At 36.2% G+C, this 14,820-nt stretch overlaps 4 protein-coding genes across 6 annotated transcripts; 1 reads left to right on the top strand and 3 right to left on the bottom strand.

Moving 5' to 3' along the window:
• The first annotated feature begins 1,793 nt into the window (after positions 1-1,793).
• Positions 1,794-3,369, top strand: LOC126661281 (uncharacterized). The gene is made up of 3 exons (XM_056104056.1): positions 1,794-2,268; positions 2,357-2,426; positions 2,641-3,369. Exons 2-3 carry the CDS (start codon positions 2,369-2,371, stop codon positions 3,240-3,242), a joined length of 660 nt encoding a protein of 219 aa, XP_055960031.1. The 5' UTR covers positions 1,794-2,268; positions 2,357-2,368; the 3' UTR covers positions 3,243-3,369.
• A 294-nt stretch (positions 3,370-3,663) lies between these two features.
• LOC126659630 (E3 ubiquitin-protein ligase SINA-like 10) lies at positions 3,664-12,236 on the bottom strand. 3 transcript variants are annotated; one of them, XM_056104207.1, is made up of 6 exons: positions 11,951-12,236; positions 11,730-11,766; positions 11,506-11,640; positions 5,713-5,863; positions 4,587-5,605; positions 3,664-4,492 (listed from the first exon to the last, which is right to left on the bottom strand). In XM_056104207.1, the coding sequence occupies exons 5-6, from the start codon at positions 4,674-4,676 to the stop codon at positions 3,836-3,838; spliced, it is 747 nt and encodes a 248-aa protein (XP_055960182.1). In that variant the 5' UTR covers positions 4,677-5,605; positions 5,713-5,863; positions 11,506-11,640; positions 11,730-11,766; positions 11,951-12,236; the 3' UTR covers positions 3,664-3,835. The 3 variants fall into 3 exon arrangements, with proteins under 3 accessions (XP_055960182.1, XP_055960181.1, XP_055960183.1); XM_056104206.1 differs by having other exon boundaries at positions 4,587-5,557; positions 11,730-12,236; XM_056104208.1 differs by lacking the exons at positions 11,506-11,640; positions 11,730-11,766; positions 11,951-12,236 and having other exon boundaries at positions 5,713-6,689.
• Positions 5,192-5,826, bottom strand: LOC126661520 (uncharacterized). The gene is made up of 2 exons (XM_050355370.1): positions 5,713-5,826; positions 5,192-5,605 (listed from the first exon to the last, which is right to left on the bottom strand). Exons 1-2 carry the CDS (start codon positions 5,824-5,826, stop codon positions 5,192-5,194), a joined length of 528 nt encoding a protein of 175 aa, XP_050211327.1.
• Positions 7,149-8,088, bottom strand: LOC126659631 (uncharacterized). The gene is made up of 2 exons (XM_050352945.2): positions 7,638-8,088; positions 7,149-7,550 (listed from the first exon to the last, which is right to left on the bottom strand). The coding sequence occupies exons 1-2, from the start codon at positions 8,043-8,045 to the stop codon at positions 7,263-7,265; spliced, it is 696 nt and encodes a 231-aa protein (XP_050208902.1). The 5' UTR covers positions 8,046-8,088; the 3' UTR covers positions 7,149-7,262.
• Positions 12,237-14,820: the final 2,584 nt, after the last annotated feature.

Here is a 14,820-nt window from a genome sequence, read left to right as displayed (position 1 = left end):
GCTGCCTTTGATTACCACCAATTTCCAGTACCATGTCTCATTATCACAGTTTCATAAGTTAGCCACATTACATTATTTTTCTCATTATTGATAGATGAACATAAACTGCTCATTGTCAAACATTTGATATCTTTGTCTATCTTGTGACATGTCATCGTCGTAAATTAAGATCTTGTGCTTTTTATTCCATATTCATTGTTTTTTTTTTCAAATTAATAAATATGCTTTTTTGATGGAAACCGAATTGTAGCATAAATATGGTAAAATCGAATCGCATATGATCTGCTCTTTTGGGCGAATTTCAAAACTCGACTATGACGAAGCATACCAACATCAATATCTGAGTCCCTGAGACTCATCATGACCTAAGACCTGAAAAAGGATTCGCTCGAATCACAGAATCTACTCCAAAACGCGTTTAATAATCGCTAGAAAAATAATACTCCCTTTGTCCCAATAGATTGTCTACTTTGTTTTTATCACACAGTTAAAAAAAAAACAATCATTGTTTGTGGGTTTTCTAAAAAAAAATTACTTTTCTTGTCATACCCTTATTTAATGTGAAATATACTTTCAATTTATTTTAATTTACTCATTAGTGAATTTAAATAGAGATAATATAGGAAAATTATGTGTAAAAGCTGTTACTTTCTTAAAATGGATGAGAACTTTGGAACAAAAAAAATTTCTCAAAGTGGACAACTCTATTGGGACGTAGGGAGCAATACCCAAATGACCGAATATACAAAATCACTTGTCTATTCAAAAACAAACTTTAATTTAGAAAGATATTTAGTATCAGAAAGTTAATCAAACAACACCGTCCTATTAACCATCTATTCTGTTTTCAGGTTTAATAAGAAATTCACAAGACATAATCCAGCACTTCTTAATATTTTTATAAAAAACTAATAGTTTGTTTTCTGATTATTTTTTTCATTTTTATAATTTTGAAGAATATTTATATATCTGCTAAACAAAACCAATATTGAATAACGGTTTTTCCATATTTGATTTTTTTTTACGAGTTTAGCATGTTAAATCTTAAATGATTATTTTTAACTGATGGCTGGACTATATATATATATATAATTAAATAAAAATAGTGTCTCCTTTAAAACATATTATTAGATTTGAAATTTATTGGAAAAAAAATAAATTTTCAATTTTATCACCATTTAGTTATTACATAACTTTGATTTTGCTTTTCGTTACATGGGGCATAATTTTCAAAGATAATTCATGGATTCTTGGCTTCACTATCGTAGTCTATATATTTTCTTTTTCTATTGCCATTTTTGAGTTTTAAAGAACTACTAAAATCTTCCTCAAAAAAAAAAAGAACTACTAAAATCTACTTTAATCGCTGATGTTGTGTAGGTGGATGTTATTCTTCACCTTAGGAGATCACATACATCTTTTTACAAATTAACTATTATCATGTCACAATAAATAATAAAGTTTAAAACGATAATTTTATTAAATATTATTCGTAAGATATATTTAGATATTTCACTAATTATTATTGTAATAATGATGTTAAATCTATCATATTAGAGTATCTACAATAGACTCTCTATAAGTTCAAAATTCTTTATAATAAAGAATATAGTTAGAAAATAATAGTCCAATGGACTCTTTATTTCTAAAATTAAAAATAAAGAGTTGGTTTGGCTCTCCACATCTAGAGAGCCAAACCAACTCTCTATTTTTAAGAAATAAACGTGTTTTTTAAATTAATTTCTCTCTCTCTAATTTTTCCTTAATTTTAGGTAAACAAATATTCGGCTAATAATCATGGACGGTCCTCGACCTTTGCACTAAGCTTCCCTAAACCCCCTCACCTTTCAAAAGCTTCACTAAACCCCCTGACCTTTATGGCGGCGCCATTCACGGCCCTTCTGGAAAAAAAAAAACACAAAATCGCGGCGCCGCCAACGATTTAATCGTTTGCATGCGTTTTCCTCGCCACCTGTCGACCCACGTGACCTGTCCACTGTCAGTTGCAACAGTCCCTCCCTCTGACATGTCGGTTGACTTTTCAAATTTTAAAATCAAAAAAAAAATTAACCGCTCGGTAAATTTTCTCTCTCTTTCATCTTCTTTCTGACATACTCTTTCTTCTTCATTATATTTGTTTTTGAAATCAGTCTTTTTCTATTTCCCATCTCCTCTGACCTAGACGTTTGTCATCGTCGTTTGGTTGCTCTTCATTTTCTCTCGTTCTGTAGTTCGCCTGCGTTGCATTTCGAGGAAGAACAAATCCGGGTATGAAAAAAAATGGTTGATCAATTTTTGTAAAGTTACTGTCATGTGCACACTTTTTTGGTATTGATATCTTTATATGGTAAAACAGGCTAAGAAGATAATGGGAAAAGAAAAGATCTTCTTCGGCAGTGATGAGACGAAAGGGAAGAAACGGCCAGGTTCGAATTTTAATTTTAGTGTTTAGGGTAATTTTGTTGGTTTTTGGGTATGTGTTTTTGGGTACTTGAAATTGTGATTTTAGGTTTATTGTAAATTTTTAGGTTTATGGGTATGTTTTTTGGGGGGAGTTATTCTCAAGTTGGTTGTAAAATTTGTTGATTTGTTTTGCATAATGTCTGTGAATGAATGTCTCCATATTGTTTGTTTGAACAGCCCGTACTGTGGAAGTGGATTCTCAGATCCTGGAAATTGTTCTGCACTATGATGGAGAATTTGGAGAAGGTGGTTATTTGTGGGGCGACGTGTGTGCAAGATGTTTTGACATTTCCCAACTGTCACTGAATAGGCTTGATTTGTGGGCCAAAAAAATTGGAGTGAAGCGGCTGGTTATGTATTATTGGAGGCAGCCAGAGTTGGACTATCATCGAGGGATAAAACCTCTTGAACATGATAGAGATGTTGAGGAGATGGCAAGGGCTGCACTAAAAGAAGGTGTGGTTGATGTCTACGTTCGATATTTAACCTCTGATGATGTGCATAATTTGGTGCCTGAGAGTGGACCCAAGTTAGAATTGAAAGAAATTGAAGAAGATGATCCATTTGAGCCAGTTGAAGATGGTCCAGTGGAGGCAGTTGAAGATGCCGCGGGAGTTGAAGAAGGTCCAGGTGATGAATTATTGTTGCTAGAGTGGTACGGCACTGAAGATGAGGGCCAAGTAGAAGCCTTGGAAGTGGAGATTGTTGCTGATGAAGGCCCATCTGATGTGGCTGAAGGTCCAGAAGAAGGGTGCAGCAAAAAACAGAAGAACAAATAAAAACGAAAGAACAAATAAATGTAGCGTTGTTTTGTATTTCCGGATATTGTTGTTATTTTATTTTAAAACACTTATATGTTTTTTATATGTGCTATTTCATAATTTAGCATTGTTTATTATTTCCTGATATGTTGTTATTTTATTCAAAGACACTTATATGTTGGAAATTTTATAAATTTATTTTTAGAGAAATGAAATACGTATGGTTCATGCATGACCACTGTCTTTCATTCTTATACTTTTGTTCACATAAGGTCCCTGACTTTTTAAAATAGATTGAGTAGTGGACCCTGATATTTGTTACGCTGGACAAAAAAATATACATAAAACATATAGAACATACATTACTTACACTACTTACAAAACATGTAAAATATAATTCGTAAAGACATATAAACAAGCATAAAAGTAAGATTAATAATTGACTTCATTAAATATTCAAACATTTCAGAACGTTTAGAAAAAAATTACATTAACATCCATCTTCACCAAAATTAACCCTGAACAAGAACAAAAACAAGAACAAAAATATCCATCTTCACCAAAATTAACCAAAAAATACATAAACAAGACTACATAAACAGGTCATCCTCTTAAGCAAGCTCCGGTGCGCGATAAACACAAAACTCCATCTTGATCATACCGTCAGCAAAAAATTCGTGGTCACTATCAAGAAGGAACCCTGAAAAAGAACGATAGTAATTGCCGGTGCCTTGAATGTTCTGGGTAGTACTGTGAAACTTGTGACTTGAGTTGGCATTCACTTCAATTTCATAGGGGCAACATCCAGCTTGTGACGGTGCAAGACAACAGATTGTAAGAATATTCCCATAAGAACACGTTGTGTTGTTCAGAACAAACACAATGTCTGTGTTTTCCTCTTGGAGAATAAAGAAATTATCATTCAGCCGAACAGAAACAGGGAATTTACGACAAAAAACAAACGGCTTCACAAAATCTTTATGCATCACTTTACAGTGAGCATAAATCATTTCAGAGGTTCCCTTAACATTGCAAACTTCAATGGGGCATGAGCACTCTATGAAAGAACAGAACTTTTCGTGGTTGCTCTTTTCGGGGTACCTCACAGTTGCTGGGCATCCATAATTCTTGAACGAGCAACAAACTCTCAAAGAGTCAGCAACATCTTCAAGAATCCGGTTCCTCATTCTTCTGATAGGCAGGGTGCAAGAATGGCACTTCTGAGTCTTCTCCGAGCATGAGTTGCATGTTGCATGCCCATTTTCACACTAAATATAGTTACAGAAAAAATACAATTATTAAACAATACAATTACAGAAATAAATAACAGTAAACGGTAAAGATAAATAAATGGGTAAAAACCTGAATAATTGGAGTTGTTAAGGGTTCACAGCATATTGGGCAATCCATGAGTTCCATATTAAGTGAAGACACAACAATATTATCGGACATCTTCTGGTTTTTCTGAGAATAAGAACAATTTGTGTAATCTGAAATGGTTGAATCAGTTGCTGTGGTTGCCTATTTAAATAAGTTACCATCATGACTCTTCAATTTCTTTACATGCCCTTTGTGTTAGTGGTTGTGGTTAACGAAGAGGCTGCATTGGAACAATACAACTGATGGAACGTGTGTAATGAAAGGGTTTCTTGGAAAACCCATTGCTAATCTTTGCCATTAAGTTTTCATTTTTTTGGCGGTTTATTTCTCTGTGAAGTCTAATATAGCCCTTGACATTTCGACCAATTATGAAAGACAGCACCTGAACTTATATTTAATTATGAAAGACAGCACCTGCACTTAAATTATGTAATCAACGACAGTACTGTAATTTAAATTTTTGAATCACACAAAGTTTTCCCAACAAGCAAATTAAATGAGTTTAAGATAATACAAAAAATTATTGGAACGCAGTTTACTAACAACACTGCACAAACACAAGCCATTGTCACTTAATAGAAAATGCATCATTTTTTCTTCAAACAAGCAACGGATAAACTGCAACCGGCAATTGTAAATGCCACAAAAAAACCAAGCCTCATGATCTTGTTTTTCCTCTCCATGTCTGAGCACTTGACTTCCATCAGCTTGACGTGTTTCTTCAGAGTGTTTATCTCCATAAGTTGCAGACCACTATCCTGGATCATAAGCACATTTTCTTCGTGGTACATCTCAATGGACTCCTTCAATCCCTCGAAGGCCTCATTAAGTTGCTCCAGTTCGTCAGTTTTAGCCGCCACCTGAGTATGGGCATGAACTAGTTCCAGTAGAGCTTTGTTGCGTTCTTCAGTCATGCCATTAACCTCACTTTTCAAATTCCTGACCATCGTCATCTGATAGGCCATGTCGTTATCCACCCACGCAAAAAAATCGCATTGATTCTGTGTAGTGTAGGTCAAACGACAGTTAAATGGCAACAAATGAAGATTAAGTTTTAAAAAAATACTTACATTTCTCTTCGAAATGCCGTAAAATCTAAAATACTTACATTTCTCTTCGAACAGCCGTAAAATCTCCGTCCTGGATTTCGTTCGGTGGAGGAAATCTGCATACGGCATGGAATTCCACAGTCGCACACAACTTGTTTAGCTTGTCCTTCCATTGTCGTTGTGTCTTGGGAGTGGAGATCTATGGGAAGGCTGGTAAGAAAAAAAATGAGACGAGGGTTTTCAGAAAGGGGTTGAGTGTTCAGTTGAATAATGTGTTGCACCTTCATTTATGCAGGGTTCAGATTTGCTTTTCGTTGTCAGGTGTGACAGATGTCCCTTTTTTAATTACCAACGAACCTTTATTGTTTTAATTATCAAGATTAAGTACTTTAAGTGATAGTTCATTAAAAGTTGAAGTACCATGGTTGATCCTGAAATAAAAGAATGAGTACCGTGGACGATATTTAAAACATAGGATAAGTACCTTAGGTGATTATGTAAAATGTTGACCTTATCGTTGCTAAAAAACAATAGACAAACATAAACTGTTATAAACTGTTATAGACGTGACACCTTTCCATTTGTGTCGATTTTAGGGTTCTTTCTTGTGTCGATCTCCTAATTATGGCCGAAGGATTTTCAGAAGAGGATTATGTAGATGGATTCCCTGTGTGCAATGTTCCTAAATGCAAATGCGGATTGGAGGCGAAGGTCATGGTGTGTTGGACTGAAAAGCATCCTGGGAGGCGATTCTTTCGATGTCCAAATGCTAAGGTTAGTTGTATGAAATTCTTCTTCTTGTGTAAAACGACAATTTTTTGGGTTTCTGATTTGGGTCATTTGGATATTAGGGTTTGTAAAACGGTAATTTTGGGGTTTCTGATTTGAGTCATTTGGATATTAGGGTTTTATTCAATGTGTTTGTATTTTTTATATGGCATTTTCTAAAGCCAACTGTTGTGTATAGATGCGGGTGAATCGATGCCCCTTCTTCATGTGGTATGACGAGGAATATGCTCCTCACCTGAAGCACATGTTGTATACTATGAAAAGATCAAATGGAGAGCTACAGAAAGAAGGGGAAAAGCTCAGAGGAGATGTATTCGAGCTGAAGCATTTGATTGACAGAGCAAGTATAATTGATGCAATTGAAGTGGAGGACGAGCTTCTTAAAGCTGCTAACAAAATTGAGGGGATGGAGCTGGAGCTAACAGACTTGTATGCTGCAAATAGGGGACTGCAGATGGAGATTAGAGAATTGAAGAATGAACTCACAGCTGCTCGGATTAGAGAAAATAATAGGGGAACTGAAGGCTTATAAATCATTTGTGAAACTTGTCTTATTGATCGTTTTATTATGTAACTCAACTTTTCTGGTGTTAATTTCGATTCTGAAGTCTTTAGTAGAGTACTTTTATATTAAGAATTTTCATGTCTGTACACCGATTCAAGAATTAATTACATAACATTCCTAAGTTTCATAACATTCCATTCCTAAAACAACCACAACATTGTGGCTCAAAACAATCAAAAGCATGGTTCAAAATACTGCCTATGTGCACCACAATAATAATTAGCAAAATAACTACCACTAATCCATGTTCCAGCACTACGTTTTTTTGGATCTCTTCCTCAGGATGTTCATGTATCTAGAGGGAACATCTTTAGCTCTCCGCTTCCCTTTTCCTTTTTCAGCTTGCGTCGGGATAGGTTGGGACGGAGCTCCATCGTCAACACTGCTCCGTTGGCTGTTGAAGGCATTCTCTTCTGCATCACCTGGGTGGTTCTGGTCTGGTTGGCCTTGGTCAGTAAGCGGAGGTTCCGCCGGAACTGCTTGATCCACAAATGGAAAGGTGTCACGTCTACTCGGTGACCTATGAACGACTTGACTTGTACCCTGCCATGGAAAGACACAGACCCAAAATAAAATTAAAGGAATAATAAACCAAAAAACTAAAAACAACAAAACCACACATTCACTTACATCCATCATCCAGCGGAGGGTGACTGGAGAGTCATGAAGCACAGGTTCTCGTTCAGCAGACTGACCACCAGGCTCTCTTTCAACAGACTGACCACCAGGCACTCTTTCAGCTGACGGACCACCAACCTCATGAGTTGACTGACCCCCACTCCTCTTTAGGCAACCCCTCTTATTGTGTCCATATTGACCACATAAACTGCACGTCATTCTCATATTTCCTTTCCTTGGCAACTTTTCCCTACCTGCAGCGGCTTCCTTGGCTTTTTCAACCCTTTGTTTCTCTAGTTCCTCCGCCTCTTTTTTCCTGGCCGTTGGTATTCTGCCCCTCTTCTTCTTATGTACTGGGGATGGTGGGAGTATGATATTAGCCGGCTCAGGGTCTGTTTCCCACATGTCTGGCCCATTCATAGGGTTGATTACATAGCTGTATACCCTCTGATACGTAGCTACACTGTAGAAATCATCCACAAACTCTTCAGGCCGTTGATTATTTCCATATATGCATGGCGTAGCGTGCGAACATGGGATTCCACTAAGCTGCCACCTTCGACATGTGCATGTTCTGTTAGCCAAATCAACCACGAACTGGCCCCCTGGGCCCTCTACCTGCCACTGAGGGCTACCACCAGGATCTGCGGTGAACTTCCAACCATAATCAATGATTTTAGCAAGCTTCTTTCTGATCTTTGGGCACAGCTCACCCTCCATGTTTCCCCCAAACTTCTGCTTGTCATTAATCCTCTTCATAAGCTGCGTCCTTATCATTTCGAACATTGTCAACACTGGCTTCTCTCTTGCAGCAAGTATGTACTTGTTGAATGCTTCAGCCAGGTTGTTTAGGAGGATATCACACTTAACTTCCTCTTTGAACAGCGCTCTACACCAGTGTTTCCTGTCCCTCTCTTTGATCCATTTGTAGCCAGCGTCATGTTTGTCTTCCAGAGCTTTCATTGCTCTATCCATGGCTGCTTTGTATGTTGCTGTTCCAATGTTCCAGATGAAGGGCTTCATGTGTTGCGTGTGAAATGTGCTCCTGAAATTGGCCCACAAATGCCTCCAGCAAAATCGATGCTCTGAATATGGGAACAACTCCTTCACAGCATTCAACAAACCCTGCACAAGCGCACGAAATATAATCACCCATGCAATCAATAACACACCCTATAGTTTGTACATTATTCACCAAAGGACCCTGATCTTAATGTAAAAAATCTAATACAGCACATTAATCAAGATAGGATTGTACCTTTTGTTTATCGGACATGAAAACAGCGGCATTCGTAAGGTGCAGATCAACTGATAGTAGCCCAATAAACCACATCCAGGTCTCCGTGTTCTCCGTTTTAACCCAGGCATATGCTAAGGGGTACATACAGTCGTTTGGATCAATCCCTGTTGCAGAAAGAAGTTGACCCCCGTATTTACCCTTCAACCAGCACCCATCCAGACAGACAATCTGTCTCATCCCATTCACGAAGGCCTGCTTCAACCCATCAAAACATACATACATTCCCTGGAACTTCCCCCTTGCTTCTTTAAACTCCACCGTGCTGCCTGGGTTGGTTCTCAAAACCTCCCTCTTATAGTCATACAGCTTCTCATATTGCCGGTCTTCATCACCCTCCAATTTGTCCAATGCTGCCCTTCTTGCTCTTCTTGCCTGCTGAATGCTTATTGATTGTTTTAGGTCCGTCTGAATCTTCTTCACAAACACTTCAGACTTATATTCAGGATCGTTTCTAAATTCTTCTAAGTACTTGTCGGCGAGGACTGCACTAGTCAGGTGGAAGTTTTTGCTCACTTTAGGACATGTATGGCGCAGATCAAGGGTCTTCACTCGGAATGTGTTGTCATTGGGATCTTTGAGGTGCAGCTTTGAGGCAAACACGTAGAACTTACATTTGCTCTTTGAGTAGCACTTTGCCCTCACCCTTGTTATCTCATTTACAGGGAAGTGCAGTTGGTACCTGTGGTGTATCCCCCACTCACGGCAGGCCTTCTTAAACTGCTCCCTGTCAGTGAACAACATCCCAATAGAGAAAGTTGGACCCTCATGGTCGTGGTCTTCATCAAACACATTAAAATCCTCCCCCCCCTCTTCTTCTGAATTTGAAATAGATCTATTACCATCAGACTCTACGTACTCTGAATCACCACCCACAGTGTCCTGGTGAATTGTTCTGTCAACACCACCAGACTCAAATTGGGCTTTACCTTTGGGTCTCCCACCAGCCCTGTTCTGCGAAGCACCAATATTCTCTTCGTTCTCTTCATCCTGTTCATTCTCTTCATTCTCTTCATTCTCTTCAGGCAACTGACCGTTTGACCTCAACTCGGTAGTCAAATCTTCATCACCATCCAAGATGTCATAATCAGGATCCACAATGTACTCATCTAGATCATCATCCCAATCTTCAACTTCAACCCATTCATGTGAATGATGAAGCTCTTCTTCAGTGGGCATTGGTGGCTGGTCTTCACTTTGCCTTTGCGGTAGTTCCCTGTTCTGGTCCTCAAATAAACCCTCAAAAGGGGGCTGATGTTGGGTCTGGAAGAAATTGTCGAAGTCCACATCTTGAGTTTGTTGAGTAGGACCCTTATCATGCAGCCCCTCTACCTCATCCATGTGCGGCCCATCGTCAGCCCCCAAATCCTGAGCTTCCTCATGTGGCCCCTGAATTGGAACTTCTTCCTCTTGTGGCCCATGCTGTTCACTAGCCCCAGCCTCAACCCCATTCACTTGCCAATCTTCAGCAGCCCCAGCCTCAGCCTCAGCCAAATCCATAGCCACATCCATAGCCTCAGCCTCAGCCCCATCCATAGCCTCAGCCTCAGCCCCATCCATAGCCCCAGCCTCAGCTTCAGCCCCAGCCTCAGCCCCATTAAGTTGGCAATCTTCAGCAGCCCCATCCCCCTTATCATGGCAATCTTCATCAGCCATCTGAACGCTTGCCTCTTCATTTGCCCGCTCACCAGCAACCTCATCATTCCCAGTGTCAGTTTGTCCCAAAAAATCTGCCCCTTCATTCCCCTGAGCCTGCGTATTTCCCTGGACCATAGAAGCCCCTTCACTTACATATTCACTTACATATGGACTCATCCATGACCCCCCACTTTCTGAAGGACCTTCACCAACAGCCTTGGTACCCAGTGGTTTACTCCCACCAGCCTTGGTAGCCAATGGTTTACCCCTTACTTTTTTCACGGGAGTGGGATACACATAAGCTAAATCTTTGGGATTTGGTATCTCCTCAATTACAACATGTGGGGGCGAGGGGGCGGAGGGACTAAAGCCTCAATGTCTTTAACGGTCAGTTTCCTAACATAGACATCCACTTCTCCGTCCCTCTTCCCAGCACTTGCCATTTCCATAGCATCATCGTCGTGATTTATCGGTCTAATCCAATCATGAAATTCCTTGTCTTTTTCTTTCCAGTAATAATCAACTAAGCCCTCAACTTTTTCTCTTTTCATCCATCTATCTAATTTCTTCATAGTCATACCAGACACAGAATAAACGCCGGTGGACACTTCCCCATCATGGTAACCCCATTCCCCCAATGCCCCATTAATGTGAAGGTTGATTTGAAAAAATTCAAAAAAACCTGGTGACACTGCAAACAGACAAATATTTAAACACACCAACAACCATCAAGCAACACAAAAATAATAGTAAATGCCAACCAACAGAAACGTGAAAACAATAAACAACTCGTACAAAGATTAAACAAATCAAACCAACTAGTGGTCCTACAGCAGTAAATAAACATAAAGCAACTTGTAGTCCTATGTCCAAAAGCGGCTAATAAATCAAAGCATAGAATAACAAACATTTACAGAAACCAAAGTACTATGTGGTCCTACATACCTTCCACCACTTCGTCACTATCGCTCTCATCCATTAAACCCCATCCAGCAGTTCCAGGTGGTCCCGTTCGTTCTCTTTCCTTTGATTTTCCTTTTCCTTTCTTTCTCATTTTTGTAATTCTTTCACTATAAAAACCTGTGACACAGAGAGCGTAAATACACCACGTTAATCAAACCCTAAACCACATGAACCAGATAACAAGAGTAAAAATCAATCTTTCTCACTCTAAATTTATGTTTTGTTCCTTCGTTATTTTTTCTTCTTCACAATGCAAAAACACAGAAAGCACGGAAGATGAACAGGCAATCGACGAGACAATGGCGGTGTGAAAATGAGAGTTTCAGAAGAAAAAAGGGAAGAGAATGAGTTTCAGAAGAAAAAAGGGAAGAGAAGAGAAGGATGAAAGAGTATGTCAGAAAGAAGATGAAAGAGAGATAAAAGTTACCGAGCGGTTAATTTTTTTTTTGATTTTAAAATTTGAAAAGTCAACCGGCATGTCAGAGAGAGGGACTGTTGCAACTGACAGAGGACAGGTCACGTGGGTCGACAGGTGGCGAGGAAAACGCATGCAAACGATTAAATCGTTGGCGGCGCCGCGATTTTGTGTTTTTTTTTTTCAGAAGGGCCGTGAATGGCGCCGCCATAAAGGTCAGGGGGTTTAGTGAAGCTTTTGAAAGGTGAGGGGGTTTAGGGAAGCTTAGTGCAAAGGTCGAGGACCGTCCATGATTATTAGCCCAAATATTCACTGTATCATGTCTGCTGTTAGTTTTTTTTTCAAATATGCAATCTTCTAGAGATGAAAACATGAACCTTAATTTTAATTTATAGGCTTAATCACCAAAAAATGCCAAACCTATACGTTTTGTGTCAATTATAGCCAAACCTTTAAAAATCACCAGATTTAGCCAAACCTTATATGTTCTGTTTCTTTTTTAGCCATTTTTGAATCGAACCGGTTTTTTTGACACCGTGTCGTCCACGTCACCGCCAACTAAGCAATTGGCTGACATGGCAGCTGAAATATTTAAATAAGGTTTGGCTATAACTTACACAAAAAATATAGGTTTGGTATTTTTTGGGTGAATAAACCTAATTTTAAATTAGTAAATTAATTATATCATTTATGAAATTTATATATATTTAAAAATAATTAATATTTCCTATTTAATACTAATTAAAATTAATTTTAATTTTTTATTAAACCTAATTAAATCTAATAAATTTATATTATAATAAATTTTAATGAATATGTTATTAAAAAAATGAATTAACGTATTACTTAGAAATTAATATTGAATTAAATTTGGTGAAAGGATTTAATGTTTATGATGATTTTGAACTTGATTTAGTATTTTTAATGTTGTTGAGATCTTGTTATGACTGGATTTAGGTAATAAATAAAATAGTTATGTATAAATTAAGGTAATTTTTTGGTTATGCCGAGTAAAATGACATATGCGTTTATGCTTATAAACATCATGATATATATTGATTACACCACAATGAGCTTCACTTTTTAAAGAAAAAAATGAAAAAATAATTAAACTCGTCCTTTAAATAAACAGTCTATTCAGTAATTATTTTATATTTATATGTGTATAGTTGACTTATGAACACTGTCGTATGTTTGTTGTGTATATTACTCTCAGATTGTTCGTTGGAAGACGAATAATTGGGTCTCAAACGGCGGCGGTGTCAAAGAATCGACGACTGGAATTTAAAAAAATAAATTTTAAAATGAATATGACATTTTTTGTTTTTATTAGAATTTAAATTAATTATATATCCCTCAAATATATAAAAAAAATATTATAATTATTTAAATTTAGTAAAAATAAATTAATTTTAATTAGCGTTAAATAAAAATATGATTTTTTAAATATATATGAATTTTATTATAATATAATTAATTATTTAATTTTAAAATTAGTTTTATTCATCAAAAAATACCAAACCTATGCATTTTGTGTCAGTTATAGCCAAACCTTATTTAAATATTTCAGCTGACATGCCAGCCAATTGCTTAGTTGGCGGTGATGTGGACGACACGGTGTCAAAAAAACCGGTTCGATTCAAAAATGGCTAAAAAAGAAACAGAACATATAAGGTTTGGCTAAATCTGGTGATTTTTAAAGGTTTGGCTATAATTGACACAAAACGTATAGGTTTGGCATTTTTTGGTGATTAAACCTAATTTATACCCAACAACCAAGTTTGGCGTTATGTGTTTCTCTATGGTTTTGTCAGCATTTTTAATACATGGCTTTTGTATTTTGTGAATGGCAGCGTTTAGATGATTTGCACTGTACCTACTTAATTTCTTCATGTAGAAGGTATGAAAGTATAGGCATGAAATTTTTTATTAAGGGCCTGTTTGATTCAGCTGTTTCATATAGCTGATAGCTGTTAGCTGTTGTTGATAGCTGTTAGCTGTTGGCTGGTAGCTGATAGCTCATAGACTATACGTGTTTGGTGAGATTTGATTAGCTGTTACTGTTTATATATAAAATTACCGTAAAGGGTATAATTTTTATTTTTATTTATTAATTTATAAATATTTTATATTATATAATATTCAATAAAAATATTAAAAATTATTTTTTTATAAGAAGGAACGTTTAGTTTAAACTTATTTATATATTTTTTGATAAATTTATGATTTATTTTAAAAAAATAATTAAATTATAGTTTTGTTAATATAAATATATAATATCAGAATATTTAAAAATAATTTACATAACTATATATATATATATATATATATATATATATATATATATATATATATATATCTATACTATATATAAAAGCACGGATGGGGGGGGGGGACAGGCAAATTTACTGAATAATCCTCAGTTTACTACTAAATAAAGGTTTTATAGTTATTAACTAATTAGTTATTTAATTAATCACTATTGTAATTAAAGTCCTAATTAGAATAGGTAGCTAAATTATCTACAATTTAATTTTTAGTATGTAAAAAATAACTAAATTGTCTCCAAATTAGTAGGAATACCTATCTTTTAATTTGATTGAACTTTAAAATTAAAATATTGTATTTGGTTAATATGTTATTATTTAAATTTTTATTTTATTATTTTTAAAAATATTATTAATAAAATTAAGTTAATTATTTAATTATGGTTATTATAAAACCAAAAGAAGAATAAATTTAGTATGGAAAAAAATTTAATAACCGAATATATTATATTTACTTTACAAAAATTCTTAACTAATTTAATATTAATTATAAATAGAAAATTGATATAATTATAATAAATTTACTACTAATATATTCATTGACGAGTTACGTTA

The sequence above is a fragment of the Mercurialis annua genome, linkage group LG8 (genome assembly GCF_937616625.2).
Source record: "Mercurialis annua linkage group LG8, ddMerAnnu1.2, whole genome shotgun sequence".
NCBI lineage: Eukaryota > Viridiplantae > Streptophyta > Magnoliopsida > Malpighiales > Euphorbiaceae > Mercurialis > Mercurialis annua.
This window is presented reverse-complemented; position numbering and strand designations above follow the sequence as displayed.